Source organism: Cottoperca gobio, chromosome 13, assembly GCF_900634415.1.
Source record: "Cottoperca gobio chromosome 13, fCotGob3.1, whole genome shotgun sequence".
NCBI lineage: Eukaryota > Metazoa > Chordata > Actinopteri > Perciformes > Bovichtidae > Cottoperca > Cottoperca gobio.
In genome coordinates, this window is record NC_041367.1 from 24,259,407 (window position 1) to 24,282,319 (window position 22,913).

The 22,913-nt window shown below is 41.0% G+C and overlaps 1 protein-coding gene across 2 annotated transcripts in view; it reads right to left on the bottom strand.

Annotated features, from left to right (window-relative positions):
• Positions 1-22,913, bottom strand: part of phldb1b (pleckstrin homology-like domain, family B, member 1b) — a 105,411-nt gene that overhangs the window by 42,511 nt on the left and 39,987 nt on the right. For both annotated transcript variants that reach the window (XM_029446052.1, XM_029446053.1), the window contains 2 exons: positions 17,938-18,063; positions 7,950-9,451 (listed from right to left, as the gene is read on the bottom strand). In XM_029446052.1, coding sequence (XP_029301912.1) covers positions 7,950-9,451; positions 17,938-18,063 — 1,628 coding nt within the window. The remainder of the gene's footprint in view (positions 1-7,949; positions 9,452-17,937; positions 18,064-22,913) is intronic.

Genomic DNA, 22,913 nt, shown 5'->3' on the forward strand with positions numbered 1-22,913 from the left:
AATGCATGAATACATAAGACGTCATAAAATAAATAATCAGACGAACACATTCAGACAGAATATATAGTTAAACCCTGAGATAAACACAAACAAATGTTGCAATGTTATTGCATCCTGCTTCTGTTCACAATGACAGTTTGACATGAGTCTGTTCCTCTGTAATAACATTAACAGTGAGACGACCCCCTCTAGTGGAGGGCTCGCAGCACAGCACACTGCACAATGCACAATGCTTATAGGATTTACAAAAAGGTGCAAAGCAAGTCGCTCCTCTGCTGAATATTCTCTGATCATCAATTACACATCACGGAGAGAATTAAGGCAACGCTGCATCAGAGACATGATGCTTAATAATCTGGCACTTGTTTTCAGTGGAGGAAATCCAAACGTGGCATATTTGTTGGTGCCGTCTCAAGACTGGATTACTGCAGCTTTCCTTTGGACCGGCAGGGAAACAGATTTATCGCTGTCCCGGATTAAGAGTCTGCTCAACTGTCTTATCTGTTTGAGCCCGTTTAGTGTTCAACTCAACACAGTGAAAAACGTAGTAGTCTTCCTCATGATGACGAACAAATAGGCAGGTTGATCCTGCAGTCTAAACACATTATTCCTGTACAACAGTACAGTACAGTACAGAAAACTGTGTGTAATTCTCCAAAACTCCACTTCAACATGTATAAAGGTCCACCGGCTGGTCGGTGTATCAGTGTAGGTGCAAGATATATTTGGCAGCCTAGGTGGGCAGGTCTTATCCCGCAGTAGCTGCTGGGTATATATTTGGATATTCGGTCATGCTCTGTAAGATGCTGGCGTTCTGTTCGACAGTGCCAGAGTATATTTGGTCTTCCAATCCTCGTGGACATTTCTCCGTGTCACGTACAGCCGACATCTGTGACATCATGCTGGGCTGGAAAATGACAGAGCACAGCAGACACAAAGACACTCAGAGAGCCCAGACCTCTGCCAAGGCCATTTACATAAGTGAAAAATAATGTCTGTATCCGCCCCGTGATTCGGATCCGCTCCTAAATTAAATGGGTTCTTCATGGCTCTTTAATAGCTGCACCCTTCCAGCAAGTTTCATGAAGATGGGGCCTGTAGTTTTTGCATAATCCTGCTGGCAGACAGACAAACAAACCAAGCTGAAAACATTACCTCCTTGGTGGAGTAACAAAGGAGGAGAAGAAAGAAAAAGATAAAGGAGGCAGATCAGGTTGTTGGTGGCGGCCTGTTGTGTGATGGTGACAAAGGCGAGAGTTATATTATATAGAAATATTTGGAGCTGAAGCCCCATCCCTGATATTTCTACAGAAAAGACAAAGAGACTTGAGTGTCTGTAGGGCTGAACGATTTGAAAAATATTACAATTGTGATATGATTCACAATATTGGAATCAGTGAACATTTTTGCATCATTGTTTTCATGTTCAATGGAAAATAGATTGAAATTATTTTTTTTGTACCAAACAATGAGAAATTCTGTAGAATACGATGTGTAGGCCGGGACATCTCTGCAGCACCACTATACTTCATTCAGAATGCTTTTTTGACAAATATTCTGCCTCCTGGGATTTGGATGCACTAGTCCATATTGTGATTTGGATAAAATTCAGATTAAATTGTTCAGCCCCATTGTCTGAGGGAAAAGCCTCATGTAGGGATTTTTTTAAAGATGCATTAGGCAATCTGTGACATTTAGCAGCCTCCAGCAGCAGCTAACAACAGATCTCCTCCTCCACAGGACTCTGGCTGAGCTCCCCCTCCGAGCCATCGCCGCACAATCAAGTCAAGCTCGCTAATTACAGTGGAGATCAAACTGGAGATCTTCACAAGGAGATTATGTAACACTCACTGTGTAAAATTAACTCAAAGACCCAAGTAAAATTAGAAACTTCTTTGTCATTTGCTATTGTGAGTTGAGAGAAGCTCACCTTATGCCTCTTTAAAGTAACATCAGACATGTATTGGTCTGATCCAATGTGTAACACAAAGTGACAAACCTTATGGTCTGCTCATTCAAAAACAATGCTGTAATCCCAACTAACGTCATAGGAAAGATGAGGTCATCTTTAGTGGAACAGAAGAACGGCGTGTGTGTCTGCCACAGATGAAGCACGCTGCGACTCGGCTCATATGCCAAGTGTGTTTGCCAGGACAGCGTGTCAGTCAGACGGCCATGTGGAGAGAGCAGTGCCAGGCTGGACGCAGGGAAACAGTCCTGCCTGCAGCCAGCTCATTCGACAGCGCTTACCTCCAGGCTCCAAAGGAAAACCTAATAAAGCTGTTGTTGGACACTGCTATCATTTAACTGATACGCGTGTTGGGATCTTTAGAAGTTTCGAATAGAACTTCTTTAAAGTTAAAGGGAATTAAAAAGCATAGATTCCCTGACCAGGGACGTAGACAGGGCAGCTCATGAAACTGGGTCCAGGGGGTCCAAGGGGGGTTGTGGTCTGAGACACTAAAGTCGTGTTTCGACCGCATCGATTAGTTGATTGACAGAAAAATAACCGGCAACTATTTTGATAATCCCTTAATCATTTTATTTTCATTTCAAAATAGGCAGAAAATTCTGTTTTCAGCTTTTCAAATATTGAGATTTGCTGCTTTTTCTTTTTTCTTTTTTAAAATCTTATTAAAGCGAATATCTTTGGGTTTTGGACTGACAAAACAAGACTTAAAAGACATCCAACTGGGATGGACATTTCTCACTATTTTCTGACATTATATAAAAGATTGGCAGAATAATTGACAATGAAAATAATGGGTAGTTGCAGCACGTCTGTTTCTAAAACATTCCACACGGTGGCATTCACAGTGCAATCAGTTAGCGGACTCTGGCAGGCTGCTTGTAATGGAGAGCTCACTGAATCAAATGTCCTCAAACTCCATGTCGACTTCATGTCCCCAGTTTATAACGCAGGTCTCATAACTCAAGATAACCTGATGACATTAGGGTTTCCTTGTGAGACTTGATAAAGCTCCTGCAGAGCCACAGAGGACATTAATAATAATACATTTTATTTAGAGGCGCCTTTCAGGACACCCAAGGTCATTAGACAACAGTTTCCACAGGCTGAGGAGAACCAACCATGACAAGTAAACTGGCCTCTATGTGTGTAATCGGTGGAGTGCCCTTACTATCATCAACCAGTGATCTCAGCATCAACATCTGTCTGATATATCTGCATACTATTTCACTTATACGTCAATACGTCAATTTCTTCCACATCGTGCTGAATACAAAATGTGAACATTATAGTGCAGAAATGCCAAACAGACACAGACTACTTTTACATACATTCCACTATTATCCCAAACATGAGGTCCTGTAAACAGCATATTCAGAATGTAGGCCTTATTCCAAATGTAGCATTTTCAGAATAAGACATGTGGGATATGCTGATATTATTTGGTTTTCGTAGCATTCTTTGGACAGCGCAGCTAATATATGCGTCCAGCTCTGTGTTGTTCACAAACCAACCAGCCAACAGTGGGCAGGGCAGGGGTAGAGACACATGATCAAATGAAAAGCCCACAAATATTGCAACGCCTCCCTTTTCATGAAGGTGGTTGAAAGAATGAAAGTTTCGGTCTGAGCAAAAACGGGGATATGTTTTGCATGTGAACATCGTCAGTGTCACCGTCACATAGTTTGTTCAGCAGAGAGAACTAACAAGATGATTCTTACACAGGAAAATGTCTTGCTTTGGAAGTATCCACAAATAAAAATTTAAATAACTTGTCCGAGGGATCCGTATCAAGATCGTTTCTTTTAATTACTATTGGGTCATATCTTGCTGCTGCATTTTTAGAGTCTCCTAAATATTAATATAATAATATCAGTATCAGCCTTAAAGATCCAGTATCAGTCGGCTAAACTTCATTTTGTTTTATTCAAAACTTTCAACTGCAGCTTCATCACACTCACAAGACAGGAGTCAGTCTCCTCCCCACATGCCACCTGTTGTCCTGTAAACTGTGAGATGCAGTTCAACTCTGGAATTAACTTCTACACTTAACATCTTGTTACTAACAAACAACTATTGTTATTGGACAGTTCTTAAACTATTCTATTCCAATATAGCTGGACTGACAATATCCATTCCAATATCTTAAAACCATATTTCATAAAAAGTATTCAGTATTTCCCAACTAATTACGTTGAAATGCCACACTATGAATATTTCAGAATAATCAATTATACAGTGTAGTTACTCTGCATTTAAACAATGCACATGAGTATGAGAGTAGCTGTAGTCTCCCAGCAGCCTCCCGCTGCCTCTGAGCTGTGTACTCCTGTTGATTTCACAATAACACTCTTTTTCCTGAACAAACTTCTCCGAGACTCCCCGTTCACATAACTTTGTTTTTTGGTTAATCAGTTGTGTGAATGAGTAGCAGGCTGTGTGTGAAATGATTTAAACGCAGACGCTCTGGGGCAAGAAAAATCTGTCATGACAGTGAGTCAACTGTGGCTAATTACAGGCCCTACAGCTCCACGCCCTGCCTCCTCAAAGAGCTGCGAGTTTCTGCCTTCGAAAAATACAATAACATAACAGGCTGCTGAGGAATCGTGCCTCTGTGTCTCAGGCAGCCCTCGCTTGGCCCTGTGCGCCTTCTTTAGTTGACACAAGGGTTCTTGACCTTGTGTGCCATGAGCTATTTGCACAAATCTAATGTCAATATTTTCCTTTGTGTGCCTTGTAAGTTGTACTCGTCCAAAAGGTGGTTGTGGAGAATAAACTTTCAACCAGAACAAAAGATGTAAGGTTGGACTGGGGTATGTGACGGCTAATGTGGGCAGGAGAGGTGCATTATGTATCATCAGCTGTTTCCCCTACAGATGCCAATGCTGTACGAGTGAAAAAGTTCAAAATATTGATACATTTGATGAGTATAGCGATATTATGTTTAGTTATACTGTATTGATCCTCAAAAACACTATCAATTTTAAAAGAATAGTTACAAATACATACGTTTGTTAACATTTTGTTATTTACAAATTTAGTTTAACTAAAGAATCCTGCAAACACTTTTATTTGATCTTTGTACAGATATAGGCAAAGTGTAATCCCTTTGCTCTGACTGCACAACGTAGTGCTGTGATGTTGGATGTTACAGGGACTGTGATGAATGTAAATGCAGATCCTACTGTTCTGATTATACAAAAAACTTCAGATTTATACATACGAGCTGTGTTTTTTATACCATGACAAAAAATACAATACACAACTCTATCTACTACAGCGTTACAGAAATATTCAGCTCCATTGAAATGTTTCCAGTGTGGCTTCTATGTTTCAACTTCTCTTGTCTAAAGAACATGTTTGGGGTTGACCCTTGTTGTTAATGATCACAGGTCGCCTCTCAACTGGCCTTGGTCTGTCAACCTGCATTTTAACTTGCGATGGTCTTGGGTTTGTGGGAAATTATGTTTTTTTTAAAAGCCAATAAAACGGAAATATTAGATAAACAACGGTATTTCTTGTTAGATACAAATGTACCATTCCTATCAAGACAAATATAAGTGAAAGTTGTATGGCTGGATTTTAATCTTATAAATAAAAAAACATGTCAATAACATAATAGGGCTGAACAATTCGGAAATAATATCTAAATGCTATCATTTTTAATTGATATTGCAATGCAATATGATTCACGTTCAGTGATGATGCGAGTCCCCGGGACCCACAGGTGCTCATTTCAGTGGGTCCCCAATAAAATGTTTTTTTGACAACTTTAAACTTGTGTTTGATGTTATATTGTTTTAATAATGGTTATATTCATGTATGTTGAAAATGTATCTGAAAGTTAAACAAATAAAAGCCCAAATCTCAAAACTTAAATTACAAAACATTATACAACTCAAATGTGAAAAATTAATGAAGTCAGAAATTATGTGCAACTTTTATTACAAGCATGAAACTTGACAATAAAAAGCCGTCCTCTTAAAGTCTGGTGATAAAATAAAATGAAACAAATAAATTGCAGCGGGGGCTCGTAGTCCCCACCCCCCCACTTTACAACCTTGTTCCACACAGCAAACAAGAGTAGATGAAGAAAACAACTTGTACACACCACGCAAAAGCTTTGATGCTCACAGTACACAGTGTACACCAATCTGAAACTAGAAAAGGCCGGGTATAAGTGCTCTCTAAATGTTTACATATTACTGTACGGTGTCGGTATAAGACACAATCTGTCGCCGTAACGAGTGTGTGGATGAACGACAGAGAGTGACGGCCGGGGGGGGGCTGCAGGTGATCGTTGCAGAAAATAAATTAGCGGTAAAGGTGTCTCGTGTTATTAAGTGTACACACACGATAATTTTTGCATCTTTATTCTCATGTTAATTGTAAAATAGATTAAATGATCATGGTGTGATTTTTGTGAGGATCTATACCAAATAAAAGTTTTTCCCCCTTAAGACTGTAGAATAGGATTTGTAGTCTCTGCAGCTCCACAATTATTTATTCAGAAGGTTTTTTTGACACATATTTTGTAATCAGCACATCCCATGATTTGGAAATTACACCAGTCTATATTGTAATGTAGATACATTTCAATTCATTGTTCAGCAATAAAACAAAAAAGGTATTTATTTTGATCTACAGATCTGCCTCTGTTGAGAATACAAAATAATACAACTTGAGTGGGACTCTCTCTGACCTTGGAGCAATTAGCAGAGCACAGTTAGCTGTTAAGAGCTGAACACAGTCTCATTGTATGGATCTGGCGCTGCCGACACTGTTTAACTGCCATTCCTCTATAGGAGGTACCAGAACATGACCCGGTACACAGAGACAAAAGGGAATGTCGTTCCAGCCTACCCGAATGAGCAGCCTTCAATCAGCCTCACACTTTTTTTTTTTTTTTTAAACACCCATTTTGTGATTACAAGCAGGGCAGACAAACGCCTTCTCACGCAGGCACAAACACATATACAGGCTTTTTAAAAAGGACTTTGTCTCAGTAGTTTCATTTAGACTGGCAGACAAGTTCAAGATGTCCAACGCCGCTCCCTCCCCCCTCCGTTCAGTTTAGGAAACAACAAACAATGCGGTTGCTATGGGCTCATCTGGGCGCCCTGAGACCGCATGTCAGCAGCAGTTCAGACAGCCGACAGCCAAGTTACTGACAATTCACAGAGAGGGTTTACGGGCCTGGTTGCTCCTCCTTTCCCAAACGAACATAAAGATACTGCAATCGTTACACTCTCCTCTAGGAGGTAATACGGAATAAAGTTAGACAGAGCCTCTAGATAGAAGAATATTTGCAACATATTCATTGCAAACTCTGGTGATAATCATACATTTTTAATGGGTTAAAAGATACTTGAGGCAAGTTTCCGACATCCCTGATGACCCTCAGTACACTCCTCCCACATCACCCTGGAAAGACTTTCTTTGTCAAACTAAATATAAAATCATCTACACTTGCTTTTGCAACTGATCAAAATTCTGCATTAACTAATTTCAACAGATCTGTGCAGACTTCTCAAACTACTTGTGCAGCATAGTCCAAGGATCATCAGCACCAGAACATTCAGTACGCCTCAAAACACCAAGATGTAGCTAAATAAATAAATTCTTCAAAATCCTCTGAGCAAGAATCCCAGACAATGAAAGAGTTTAAATGTGTTTAGGATTAAGTCAACAGAGGATTGCATACAAGAGACTTTTGTTATACAAGTCATTTAGATGTTCTTTAGCTCAAGCTTTTCCATAAAAGAAAAATGGCAACATTGAAATTAGCTCTACAGCATTTTCAACAGATTCATAACTAAAAAAATAAATAATGGTTGCAGCACTATTCCTAAGATTGATTTGGAGACTGTGGTACAGGTACAAAACAACAGCTACTGTAAAACTGACCCAAAGTCAAGAGTAAGAAATTGGTACTGACTAAATAACAGTATTTTCCTGGTGACATGTGTTCCTGACTCACCAGTTTCTCCATTTCCTGCTCTCGAAGCCTCTCCTCTCTCTGTCTTCGATGGTACTCCAGCAGCTCGTCCTCGTTGTCGCTGATCTCTGTGATGCTGTTCTTTCTCTCCCTCATCCCAGGGTGGGGTCTCCCTGCGGACATCTTCCTATGGGTCCTGGGGCTGGATACAGGGGATGAACCTGGCAGGGAGCCCAGACTGTAAGCAGGTGACAGGGAATTCCCAAAGCTCGCCTTCCGTACTCCCGCACCACCCCCACCGTCCATCATCGTAGAGGTAGGCGACGGACTGCGGGCTCGGATCCCCCTGCTGCACGTTGGCTCCTCGGATGTAGATCCGGTCCTGCGTCGGAGCCTAGGACTCTCTGGGAAAAGCTTGCCCAGATTTGAGGGGCTTTCTGGAGTCTTTAAGGTGGGGATTATCCCTGGGAGCGCGCCTGGGAGTACTGGGACCCCTCTTCGAGCCATGGAGGGGCTAAGAGGTGGCAGCTCTCTCATACTGCAGCTCCCTCCACCGCCACCATTCAGCTCCATGTTTCTCCTGGCCATGCGAGGGCTTTCAGGGGTCTGCAGCATACGTGGATGCTGTTGGAGCGACGATCCTTGGATAATGTGGACGATGGGGTCCAGAGGAGGCTGGAAGGCTCTGATGGGTTGGGAAAGCTGCCTGGAGGGGCTGGGGGTTAGGGGATAATCAGCTAGACTGGTCTGCTCTCTGAAAGGGCTGGCAGGCCTTTCTTGGAGCACTATGGTTTTCTTGGTCCTGGGACTGGAGGGAGACTGTGATGGACAGGTAGAGAATTTGGGAGTGAGTCTTGGGCTACTTGGCACAATGTTTCTACTACTGAGAGATTCATTTGAGGAGAGAAGAATCTGTCGGGGGCTCTCAGACCCATCTTGGCCTAGTCCTCTGCGGCTTGGTTTAGGGCTTGGAGGAGCCTCTGTTAAGACCTTCCTCTGCAGCCTTGGGCTTTCCTGAACCTTCTGGCCCACCCCACCGCTGCTGAAGCTGGGCAGTATGGTCCGTGGCTGGGGTACAGGCGTACCCCAGCCAGCAGTGGGATGGGTGGTGAAGTTGTAGCTAGAGGAGCGTACAGGCACTGGCGGCAGAGAAGAACTCTGGTCCTGGGGTCCTCCAATAGGAGACGTAAAGCTCCCACTGCTGGCTGCTGAGGGGGAGGAGAGGGGAGAGAAGGGAGGGGATGTATTCTCATAGCTGGATCCCACGGACATGGCCCCTGGGCTGGTAGGAGGGGAAAGCAGATAACGGCCCCCTCCATTGACCATGGGCGAAAGGGGAGAGTGGGGAATGGGTTGGCCTTCATGTTTGCCCTCCGGGGAAGAAGGCTGTGGATCATCCATGACTAGGGAGTCCATGATGTCCTGGAGGTCCTTCTCAATAGAGCTTACAATTGCACTGTGCTCAGACTGGGCTCTCTCTCCAGGAGCTGGGGGAGACTGGGCTGGACTTGCCTGGTGATTTCCATTGACAAAGCTCTCCGTGTCTGAGGGAAAGAATACAGAAAACAACCGTCATCGGGCTTTGTATTACAAAACAAAAAGTACAATGCAGCAAGACAGTACAGTTTTGTTTAATCTCTTGTGCAACAGTCTGAAGTGGAAGTCAAAATTATCCTCAAACTGAAGAATTCAAACAAACCAACCTAACCCTAACCCTTAATTTGCCTACCGTTTACCTGGCATTTGTCAGCTGAGGGATGAACTGATCGTCACCATAACTTCCCAGAGTTGTAAAATACTGTCTCACAGCATTATAAAGCACTAAGTAGTGTTTTACAATGTCATTATTTGTCTTTTGTAGAAAACAAATTGCTTTCCCACAGTTATCTGGCATGAGCTCCTAACACAAGTACCTTCATGACTCTTAATCTAAAAGTAATACTGAATCATCTATGGATTACCTTTTGTCTATGATAAGGTGTAATACAAATCTGCTGAATGACCTAATCTTACGGTCTTTCCCTGAGCAATAGAAGAGGTCAAAAAGGTGCTAAAACAGTACAGTGCAGTGAAATTCCACACACTTTCAGGCCTTTTTTCATATTTGACCGTGTTTTTCCTAACAGGGTGCCCACCGTAGCCTTGATGACTTCTTTATAACTTTCCAGAACTAATATGGGGAGCTATCATGACCGCAAAATGTTGTTTTCTTCCTGTTTGGGTTCAGTTGTGTTTCCGTGCAGAAAGTATCTAGAGGTTAGCAGTCTGGGTTCTCAGCCAGTCAGACTGAACAACAACATCTGATGCATTTGTAAGACAAATCAGAAAATATATTGAAAAACCCCTGTGCTCTACGGAGAACGTACAAATTTCCTAAGAATTCAAGAAATGTAAGATCCTCCATGTCCAGTTGCTATCTTGTCCCTACTAGATATGAGATATGTACAAAATCATCATAAAATCTGTGTTTTCCAGCTAGTGTAGAAGCTGTGCAGACAGGTAAGCATCAGGGCAGAAGAGGGATTAGTGGTGAGGAAAGAAGGAAGAACACAGACCAAGAGATGAACAGAGAGACAGGCCTGTGCATTGGATAGGGATCAGGAGAAAATGTGACTACATAACCCAATTACTGTGTGGCCCGAAAGCAACATAGGACACAGGCCGGGTAATCTAATCTTAACCGTCTTTCTAAAGTCAGTATAGTAGATTATGACAACAGAAGCGCACTGCCACGTGGGAGATTCAACAGCATGGCTTTGATGCAGGGATCAGAGCTCAGATCAGGTTTTTATTAATGCAAAATGAAATCTGTTTGAATAGAAACATGAAGATAATTGTAGCGTGGAGTCATCTGTGCAAACACTGAGAGGTAATAGAAGACAACAGAAGAATAAAGCTGTTGTGTCCAATGGGGATGTAATATCATAGAAATCATACAAAATGACTGTGGGGTAGAGCAAACAATAACAGATAAATAGAACAGAACAGAATAACGTAGATGTCAGCTTTCTCTTTTTGTAAAGATGATGTCAGAGAGATGTCCGAATAGCAAAACTGCTCTGAAATATATAAGCTTCACAAATAATGCATAAGCTGTGCTTGTTCAACAGAGATGGGAGCAGCTTCCTGCCTGCTCCCCTACAATGACTCTGCCATACAATGAATCTCTGCCTTCTTGACAGCCTGACCACAATTAAATCTGATGATATTATCATGCAAATGTTACATCATTGAGGTCTGCAGGCTGTCACAATAATACATGTCATCCGTTGAGCAACACATGAATGTCAATGTCACATCGTGTCTCACAGACACAAACCGTCTTGATTCGTATGTACAGTCAAGAACGAAGGGGGTGGGGTGACAAAAAAGAAAAAAGAGGCAACCGTTTGTTGAGGGAAAGCCTATGCAATGATGTCATGGGATACAGACTAGCGAGTGAACCATGCCAAACTTCATTTAAAAAATCTGGCAATTTAATGTTAGCTTGATTGCCGGTAAAACTGCGAGTGTGACATAATATGTCTTAAGACATTTTCTTACATGAGAGAACCTCTACAATTCGGCGTTTATTACATCGTCAATAAGCTTTAGTTGCTTAAACGTAGGCTTGGTTCATCTGACATTTCCTAAATGTCCCCTCATCAGAACCAAAGACGATTAGAACAAATTGTGATATTGTGACCCACGAAAAAATGCGCTTATTTTTCCGAATGAAGAACATATTTATTGATCACCTGTAAGCTGAATAAAGAATGAATTTTCAATGAATCGCATTACATATGTAATGATGTCCTACGCTGTGTGCACATTTCCAGAAAAGCAAGTGAACATAAAACCAACAGATTTGTAATGGAGTTTGGCGTGTGACCGGTTCGTATCACTTCTCTTGCCCAGAGCCCAGGCATTAGCAGTAGGGTTAACGTTACTCACATGAAGGAATACAACTGCGACCCGGTCAGTTTCAGTGCGGTTCACCTGCTATATGACACACACTGAGGCCCACATCCTCCGGACACCGGTTACAGACCGGGTGTGACGGAGCCCTACCGTGCCTAGCTCCACACACACCGAGGGAGATATGAGATTCACTACCGAGGCGATATTTCAGCCGGGGTTTGGGGTGCTAGGCACCGCTGCTGCCTACGGTACCACTTGTGTCAAGTTCCTTCAACTGTAACACTGCTTTTCCGGTCAATACCTTCAAAATAAAACCATAATTTACTTAATAAGTCCACGTGGAAAATACTTATTTACTCTACTTACTTAAATATGCTGTCATCGCTAAAACAAGTGATACAATGTGTATTGTAATATCCTTCTCAAAGTTACAGATATAGGCCTGTGTGACAGACATAATGTAGATACAGTAATTTATTGTTTGAGTAAGTCAAATACCAACATTGTCCCTAATATTCTGAAAGTTTATTAAATACTTGGTCTTGCACGATATATTAAGGCGAACATTCAAAAATAAGACCGAAACACTAAGAAGAACATCTCTTAAACACGCCGTTCTCCTCAAATGAGAAATGTATTTTATTGCGAAGGTAAATTCGTCATACTTCCAGTGACATGGCTATCTTGACACATCTTTTCCTTTCCAGGGTGACGTGAACTACTGCGAGATTCACAGCGCTGTTTTAAAGAGTCACAGCAGTGGATTTTATGGCTTGTCATTGTTATTGTGTCTATAATGCAGATTCTGTCAGTTTTAGATGAGACAGGGAAGAAAGCATCTGGCCTACAATGACAACCAAAGCCTCAACCATACTTTATTTGACCATAAACTTCTTTGAACTTGTGGAAGAAATCAAGCTTTTGCAGCATTTAAAACCCACACATGTCAAAACCAGTGGTGGAGAAAGTATTCAGATCCTTAGTAGCAATACTGCATTATAGAAATATTCCAGCGTACCACGTAACGTCCTCCAATGAAAATGTCACTTAAATTAAAAGTATAAAAAAAATCTACTTAAAGTATCAAAAGTAAAGAAAGGTGAAATAGAAGTTTTCACAAAGCAGAAAAATGGGTGAATGTTATACTTATTTTACTGGGTAGAGCTCATTTTTAAATGATTTTACATACTGTAATACACTGGGCAGTTGCATTTAAAGCAGTGCATGATATTTTATAAAACCATCATATGTTTTGTATGTAAAATGTTCATCTGCAAACTATATTGGTCATATGAATGTAGTGGAGTAAAAAGTAAAGTAGTTCCCTCTCAATTGTAGAGTGGAGTAGAAGTATAACATAGCATGAAATGGAAATGCTTAAATATAGTGTGAGTACAACTTTATACTTATGTACAGTAGTTGAGTAAATGTACTTGTTTAGATTCGACCACTGTTCAAAACACTTTATTTATTTTTATATTTATATTTATATTTATTTATAGGTTGTCAGAATCAGCTTTATTGGCCAAGTATGTGTAAATTACAAGGAATTTATGTGTGTTATGCTTTCTGACTGAACCTTTCCATACTAAATTCTAAGTAGAGACCTCATTGATCCAGCAATTGTGAAATATTAAAGGAAAAGAGAGATTTTCCCTTAGGGATGGAAAACTGGGTTTTTAACTGGTCTGGAAATGGAAATGAAAAGTCAGGAAAGAGGTGCCGACTGCTTTCAATAGCAAAAACATTCTCTCTGTTTTCCGTCCGAAATTGCCTAGTCCTATTTTATTGATGATCACTTGTTTTTATTGTAAAATAAAAAAGAACATTTGAAATGTAGAGATTCAACATGTGATGCTGCCATACTGCAACCATAATACCTGCATCATAAGCATTCAGCCATGCCTTTAAAACAGATACAGCAGCCTAATCACAGGGAGATAAAGGCCTTTTATTGAAAAGAAGCGAGGCTAACACACAGAGGGCTGGCGGGAGGGTGCAGGAAGGGACTGGAGGTGAAACCCAGGGAGGGAGGGTGCAGAGATGGCAGACAGTAGGATGGAACTGGAGATTTATAAATAGTCTGTGAAAAAGATACTGTAACTCCAGCCGTTGGCCACTTTAAGTAAGCAGCTCAGAGCCACAAAGCCGTCTGCTGGCCAGGCAGAGACGCACAGGAAACGTCCAATCAGTGAAGAGGTGGCAGCTGAAAGATGGCTGGCTAAAGACAGCAGGTCAGTGGACCGTCACTGACCGGCCAAAGCTTGCCAGAAGGAAACAACAGACAGGTAAATGTGACCGGCATCATAAATATAAAGTAGCACACAACACAAGGACATGTTGTACTGAAAAGTACATTCTGCACATATGTACCACAACAGCCACATAATGGGACTTCATGACAGCAGCAGATATGTACTTTTATATCAGCTGTAATGATACAACATTTCTTAAAAGCTGTTCAAAAGCCATTGATGATACAAGTTCAGCTGGTCAATACGAACTTAAAACTAGAGTCTGACCTGCAGTGCAGCGCTGAGCTGAGCTTTTATCTCACATCACATCTGATTGGAATTAATTGGGTTGTTTGTCTCTAACTTTCTCAAATTGTTAAAATTCTGAAGGTTTTCCTTCTTCCGACATTGGGACGTGCTGCTTGCCTCGCTAATTAAACATGAAACGTGACCTTTTCTATGTGCTGTATGCTTATTTTAACTGATGTTTAATAAACATCATATTGTATTTCATAAAAATGAAAGTGGGTTTAGCACCACAAACAAATACTGGGAATGTGCATCCTCTCAAAGACCTTAACCCTGATATGTATTACACATATTTGGACCAATTCAACCTGAATGAATTAAAGAAAAGAAGTTACTGAAGTCAGTGGGCCAGATCAGTGACGGAGGTTTCAGTTTGGTGGGATCAAGTCTTTGTTAAGTTACTGACTGCCCTACTGCCTGGTCTGTCTCCACTGTGACTTCCATCACAACATCCTCTAACAGGGCCAAGACTGGGCCAAGACTGGGCCAAGACTGGGCCAAGACGACTGGGCCAAGACTGATCATTGTTGATTTAAAATTGTGAGAAGAGTAAGAAAATCCACCAATAAATACAGGTAGGTACAGTTTCTTATCCCCTAATAATTACACCAATATTTATAGGTACATTGTGGTAAGTAATACTGTAATTATAGAGGTACAACAATTGTATTGGAAGAAAGGGTACTGAGATTTACTTTCATAGTGTACTGCTGCAGCTCCAAGGAACAGAGCTGGGCCAATATTTGAATTTTTATGGCCAATAAAAAACTTAAAGAGCCCCATCAGTAAATTATCTTTGTCCCATTATGTGTGTATGTGTGTGATGAGCCAGCCGTCCCAACCTGAGAAGGACTATTGTGTGAAAGCTCTAAAGGCCAAATCCAGAGGAAGCTGGAAAACCTTTTTCCATTTTTTGCCCAGTCAGCACCTTTCATTGAAACATTGCATATGGTATCCATTTCGCTTCATACATCCACGTTACTGCCGCAGTGACAAGCATTTGCACTCTCAGTTAGGCTACTTTAAGATACTTTATAATACTGCATATCAGCAGGGTTCAGCCTCGATGTACATGTTCTATGGGTAACTGATATAAAAAAATTAAATATCAATATCATGTAAATAATCCAGCGTCTTGAGACTAACTCCCTCAGGAGGAAAGGGATTTTGTATGCATGTTTGTATAACTATTGCTTAGTGGCTACTTTTGGGAAAATAAATCTGCGTTGAAGTCGGAAGGAGAGCTAGCAAAGTTAGCTGTTAGCTGCCGGCGAGCAGCACAGTCCTGCTCAGGTAAATAACAGCTAACGGTAACAAAGCTTGCATTGAATAACATTATGATGCGATCAAGCTCTTTATAGTAAAAATGTGTATTGGGAGAAGGTCAATTATAAAGCGTTATCATGACGTGTTCAAAAGAGAAACTTGAATGCATACAGTTGTTTGAAGGAGATGTTTTGACAGAAATATAAAATGAATAATAGAGACGTGGAGCCTCCAGCCTCTTAAATGTACAGTTATGGATATGGACTCTCTCCACCTCCCTACACTCGGATTTTGTGTGTAATTCATTTAAATTAATTTTCTTTTTAAAAGAGACAAAATGCACAACAAACAAAGTTAAAGATGTATTTGACTTTTCAAAAATGTTTCTATAGACATCGCGATAATATTGTTATCGTAAATTATTTTGGCCACGATAATCGTCTATATCCTTACAAAAAAAGTAGGTCAATTAGGTTTAGCTGGGTTTGCCCTCCATAATAGCTCTGGCACTAGAATTCATACACAGATAACAAGTGTAATTTCAAAGAGCTTCCAAGTAGATATGACAGATATGCTCAGTTTATCATGGGAGTGGTATAAGCAGATCTCATCTGAATGCAATTCAGGAATGCATAATTGAGGAAAATGACATGTTTCTAAACAACGGAAGGCTTTCATTACTGGAACAGGAGGTCCGCAGCAGCCCGCATGCCTGTGTGCTATACTTATCCCCCGGTGGCAGACAGTGTCAACAGTAAACAGAGGGAAATAACAAGATGCTATGACAGATTCCTGGGAGCAGAGCTGGCCAAGAAAAGGTACACATACAGTTGTGCGGCTGCCAGGGGGAGCACTCAGAACACACACACACACACACACACACACACACACACACACACACACACACACACACACACACACACACACACACACACACACACACACACACACACACACACACACACACACATATGCAAGCAGCTGAAAACTTTGCCTGGAGACGCAGAGGAATGACCTGCTCATAAAACATGCACAGTGTGAACCCCAGCACAGAGTCCCAGCTGGGCACCATTCAGGCTGCAGGGATCAACGGGTACTGCATTTTAAAGGCTCATACTGACAACAGCGCTGTTGTAACAGAGCTGCAGACAAGCATGATAGGCAATGCATGCCTTCATTTAATGTTATAGAGGACTTTAGGACTTCAAAATGATGAGAAGTATCTATTTCACATGTAATATTTCTTTATAGATAAGTCATTGAAGCACTCAGTACATTCTTTAGGTGGTTTTACAACTCTTACAGCAATAATAGTGGAAACATATTGTCTTTTAAGCAAGAACTAATTTCCATAATAACCAAGAATAATTTAAATAAAAAGATCTGTAGGGAGTGCTGTAGGGATGTTTGTATGCCAACCTGAAAGTGTCACTTGGGATTTTTCCATTTGATTTTGAATTATCGCAACAACAAAAAAGCAAATAAGAGTTTATGATACTTACACGTTTTGTTCAGCAGGATAAACTTCACAAATAGAAAGCACTTTATGATTTTTTAAGCATAAATGCAATCGGCAGAAGTAAAAATCTAACGTTAGGCTTTAAACGAACGACACCACGGTCACATGACTTCACGTCACCACCACTAAGCTAAAGTGTTTGTCGTGATGACGTTTAGTATTCTCATTTAGCCACTTGTTAACAAACGCCATTTTAAGACACGTAAAAGCTTCAAAATTCACGGATTGGTTATATACTGACGTACTTTATGTGGTAGAACAAGACGTTCGCTTGTTAACCACAGACCTTATTTCAGGCTTTGAACAAAAAAAAAATTAAAAATTGCAAAACTGCTGACTCATTTCCAGGTTTAAGGACTCATTCCTGCAGCACCCTATGGCGTTGCAGTTTAACAGAATATTGTAAGAGCCATGTCGTGGCCCAGTGTAGTATATCACCAAATAAATCTAGTGTTCTAGTCCCAGCAGGTTGCCTTGTGCTTCTATACTACCTCCACCCATGTCAGGCTATAAAGAAGGACAAATACAGGGGTTTACTGCTGCGCAAACATCCACCTGTAAAACACAGCCCTGCTGTTCCACCTCACACCCGTCTGTTCAACAATCCATCTATTCATTCACCCAGGCCGCGCTGAAACTGGAACTCCAAGAGGGAAATGGCCTGTTTAGGCTTTATTATTCATGGGACAAAAGGTCAGTGTGTTTTTATTCACACTTCCATGTTTGTGGAAGAAAGGAACCCTGGCATGGTGTTAAAGGTAGCACTGCTGGGGGAATATGAGCCTGCATGATTCTACAGTACCTGGACATAGTCTGTAGTCCCCGGTGGAGACACTTCCTCCCTGGGGAAACATGCTCTTCATTCTGAAGGCTTCTTCAGGATGGTTGAAGCGGAAGAAGGCTGACTGGCCAAAACACAGCATACAGCCTGGAAAACAGAACAAACATCATCGTGTTAATTTAGTTTCACAGAACAAACAACAAGGACCGCTTAAAGGAACCAAGTATTGTGAGATTCATTGAAAGTATATGAGTCTGAGCACATGCTGATATTCTGATGTAGAGCTGCAACAAGTAGTGGATAGAAGGCTAAATAATCAACAGCTATTTTGATAAGTCATTTAATATTAAAGTGAATAGCTTTGCATTTTGGATTCGACAAAACAATTCATTGAAAGATATCACCAGAGACTTTCAGGAACTGGGATGGACATTCTTCACTATTTGTTGCAGCCCTAACTTGGTGCCAGTACATCAATAATTAAAGGAATAGTTTGACTTCTTAGGACATTATTTAGATGAGAAGATGGACAGAACTTTCTTGTATGCTAAATATGAAGCTAAAGAATTTTTACAAAATGTCAAACTATTCCTTTAAGATGACCAATGGAGCATCATCCAAAAACAGGAGGACAGAGACACAGTGCAAAGTGCTCACACAGGAACCAACAACACTCAGAGGCACTGTGAACAACGCGTGAGGGCCCTGCTCGCCATGTCAAGTGAGGATGGATGACACTTTGAGCTGAATAACTGAGATGAGGAAAAGTGCAGCCAATCCAGAAGACATATTGAAGTAAAGATCTTTAAGGAACCCTTTGCACCAAAATTGGACTTTTACCATTTTCACAAAAACACACATTAGTATTTGCATTTAAAAATATGATGAATGAATTCTTTCTGGGAAGCAGGAAGTTGCATCAGAAGTGCAAATGACTTTTTATAATTAGTAAAATACCCCCAACATCAAATAAGTCTGTCTTCTCTCGCTTAATTAAATCCCATCGGTTTCAATTGAACTATCTGATGTGCCTCGCCCCGACATCCTGCGTCTACAGGAAACTCATCTAATTAAGGAGATAAGACGCTCTAAAAATGCTGTTTCAGGATTCAAGCACACAATAAACAAAGTGATGACAGACCAAATCTTCTACTTGAAGGATATTCAGTTTGCTAGATGTTCACTGCCATCATTAATGGTCATGTACATTTGCATTTGAAAATACATAGAGTGCTGTTACAATACAGTTAGCATGACACAACCCAACAAACACACACTCTCTCTGCTACTATCAATCCCATCCACTCACTATCCCAGTTTGAAATGTCAAAACACACAAAGCGTAAAACTAATTTATCCCCTTCATGTGCAACAAGCTCGATAACAGATCAGCAATCTCGTGTTTATTGCTTTCTCAATAATGCACCATTGTCCTGCTGCGATTACGAGGGAAAGGTCTTCCGGCCCGGGCAGAGATAAGATCCTGCCTGTCGTCAGTGACGACACGAGGCATAAGGTAAAGACGGAAACTTTTCCATTACACAAGAAGCCGCGTGATGTTCAACAAAGCCAGATGCTCTTTTATTTTGCAGAGACACACACGGACGGCTTATGAAGAAAGCAACTGATTACATCAAGAGCTGTGAGCAAAGACACCACTGAGTGACGTCGATGGAAAATCGGTGTTTGCTCAGTTTTGACTAAGTAGTGGAAAATATATTCTGTTTCTTCTGTTAATAAATATTTTTTTATTCACACTAAACATTTTAAAGTGCATCCATACCCTGTGCACACAGTCGTGTATTCTGCACCCAAGTTAGGACTTCATCCGCTTGTGAAGAATTGCTGACAAGAACAGCGGTGCTGCTAAATACCTGTTACACTGATACTTTTTATTGGTACAATAAATGCCACATGTCTACATGAGCCGTCCAAAATGCAGCACTTTGCTTATTTGCGTCAGTATTTCTCTTTCACCATCAGTATCTGCATGCGGAGTGAAGAGGCCAGTTTCCATCAGCGTTCCCTTCAGTGGTTATGACACCATCCCCAACATTATTTTGGTTGGTATTTTCCACAGTTGAAATAGTTTCTGTCGATGTTTGGAAGTCTCATCAAGCAGGAAAATGAAGCATAAGTCTGGTCATGAAAGGGGAAAACAAAAAGATGCTGAGTGGGATATTTGAAAGCAGTCATCAGGACGTTAATACTGTGGTCTGCAGAGCCACGTCAGCGCAGCCACCGCGTCTTCATGCGCTCCACTTCAGTCATCCGACTCCCTCACCTAGCTCCTGTTTCCTCTAGCAGCAGCGCTCTTCTCCCTGCAGCACACACTCCTACGTCTGACTTGTACTAACATGATCTCCCCGGTGAAGATCAATTCAGACACTTCCAAGGAAAATGTTGGTTAAAAGAACGTAGCTTGAAGCGATGTGTATCTGACACAGTCATCTCTCGCTCTGAGATCTGGAGGGTTTGGTGACAGCGCTGTGGCACACTGCGTCACTTTTACTCAGCAGTTCTGTCAAACAATGAGCGTGTGTGTAAGAGTTTGGGAGACAATGATGACTAAGGCGAATAACTGCACCTTTAAGAACTGTGGGTTAATGATGTATCGTGCCAATATGAGCATATTATGATCAAATAAAGAGCATGGATCAGCTAATGGGATGTTGTTTATTGTATTATTCATTTTTATTCCACTGGTTGACAATGGAAAGTCCTTAACTCAAAAATAAAGATGGTATTTTGCATAAGCATGCAGAAATATATGTTGTGTCCTATCAGCTGTACTCAGATTAGGTTTAATTAGCTAATGTTAGCTAATTAGCCCCGCTAGTTACAGCCTTAAGGCCTTTACACACCGGATATGTTTTTTTTCAATCGCACGTCAATATATTTTTGCTAACTGTTTAAACTTTCACTCACTTTCACCTGGTGAAACAGTTACGTCATTTATTTTCTGAAGGTGGATTCTTCTGCAAATAAAGGCATCAACCAATCACGTTGTGCAGAATGGATTTATTCCTTTTAAATTCATATTTAAAACTTAAATAGTTCTTAATTTTACTGTACAGAAAATATAATGCTTCTATCATCACAATTCAGGGGAAACATCAATTGCTAAACTCAGTTGAAGTTGAAATGTAACCAACTTCCAAAAACATTCTGGTACCAAATGCAATGTATTCTAGTGTTTCGCTCAGGTTGGGAACTTATTAGTGGTGACTGATGATCCAGGGAGTTGCATTCATGTGCTACATAGAGACTGGACTAACAGTCTGTTCAGTGTGTGTGTGTGTGTGTGTGTGTGTGTGTGTGTGTGTGTGTGTGTGTGTGTGTGTGTGTGTTTGTGGACATGCAGGCCACAGCGGTGCAGAGGCTGCCTGCTGATGGATGAGGGGAGACATGTCTCCTCTACTACACTGTTCTCTCAGCACAAACTGCTTCTGGCAGCTGATACTCATCGCTGACTGAGTCCTCCGCTGCCCCCGAGGACCCCGTGTGTGTGTGTGTGTGTGTGTGTGTGTGTGTGTGTGTGTGTGTGTGTGTGTGTGTGTGTGTGTGTGTGTGTGGTCACTGACAGGAGAGAGGCAACCAGGGACCATCACATGATGAGTCAGCAAAAAAGAGAGCCCACACACAAAAACTCATGCTCATTCAGAAACAGTGGTCAGTGTGTACCATTATATACGGTGGTACTGTGTCCTCTGACAGAAAATAAAAGGATGCAGTAGAAGCTAAAGTCACTCAAAAAAGTTCAACAATCTTTTTAATTACAGAATAGATGTTACTACTTTTTCAGGTGGTAAAAATCTTCAGGTATTAATATGTATAAGTTCATATTGTTATATCGTCCAGTGTAAATCATGTAGCAACCTTTGTGGTTTGAGAAAACTCAACAACTTGTAAAGTATTTTAAACTGGAATTATAATTCCTTTCTTATTCTAAATACTCAGATTTAAACTTTAGCACAAAGTTGTACTTTAAATGTCTTGTTGAATGTTTGAATGGTTCTGACCAAATCAGAAATGCTAAAAGTTCTGTGTGAAAAGGTTTAAATAAAAAAAGAACAGCAGTATTGCATAACTGAGTCATGTTGTGGGCTATATATTTCCTCCTTTATGGGAGGAGAATATTTGTTTCACATATAATGATGTTTTTTAGATGTTAAGCTAATTGTATCCATTAAAATGTATTATTAACAGCTTAGTTGTTTGTTTAAGAGGGGAAAGACGGCATCTGCACCATATTTACTGATACTTAACATAACTCACACATCTTGACATTTCCAAGGAAAACAGGGAAACTGACCTTTAAAGAGGTTTTTAAAAACAAAAACTAATTTATGGTGGAATCACAAAGCAGAGCCGCTGACATTAGCATTCAGTCATGGCTGCAGCTGAACACATGATATGTTCCTAATCAATCCATCTGGTTTAAGCTTTGAGTGAAACCCTGCCGCCAAGTCCATCACAGGGAGTCTCTTGATGGCAATTAGCACTCATGAATTCCAACGTTACAGCAACACACAGCTACTTATCATGATGGATCCTCCCGCAGCGAGGACACACACTTCAGGGAGTATCAGACAATAGATCTCGACAAAACAAAGTGTAGATTTATGATCGACAGAGTATTTATCCAGGTCCCTGGAAGGGCTCAGGATATGAGACGCTCTAAACGGGCCATGTATCATATTCAGTGGGGAGGGTTACATAAATCATGTAGATATTCATTACAGCGCACCCACACGGTGTTGACACAGAGAAGCTGCAGTGCTTCATTTTGCAATCACAGGAATGAAGGGTAATTTAATGGACGCACTCGGTATAAAGTCATTAAATTCAATTTGGCCGATGTACGGAGAGAGGTCTGCTGGGACATTTATGACTAAGATCACCAAATGAAACGTGGTAGAAGCAGCAGGCAGGACAGGAGACGGTCAATAGCTTATCGCAACTGTCTATGGAAACCACGTCTGTTTCTGGTCTCA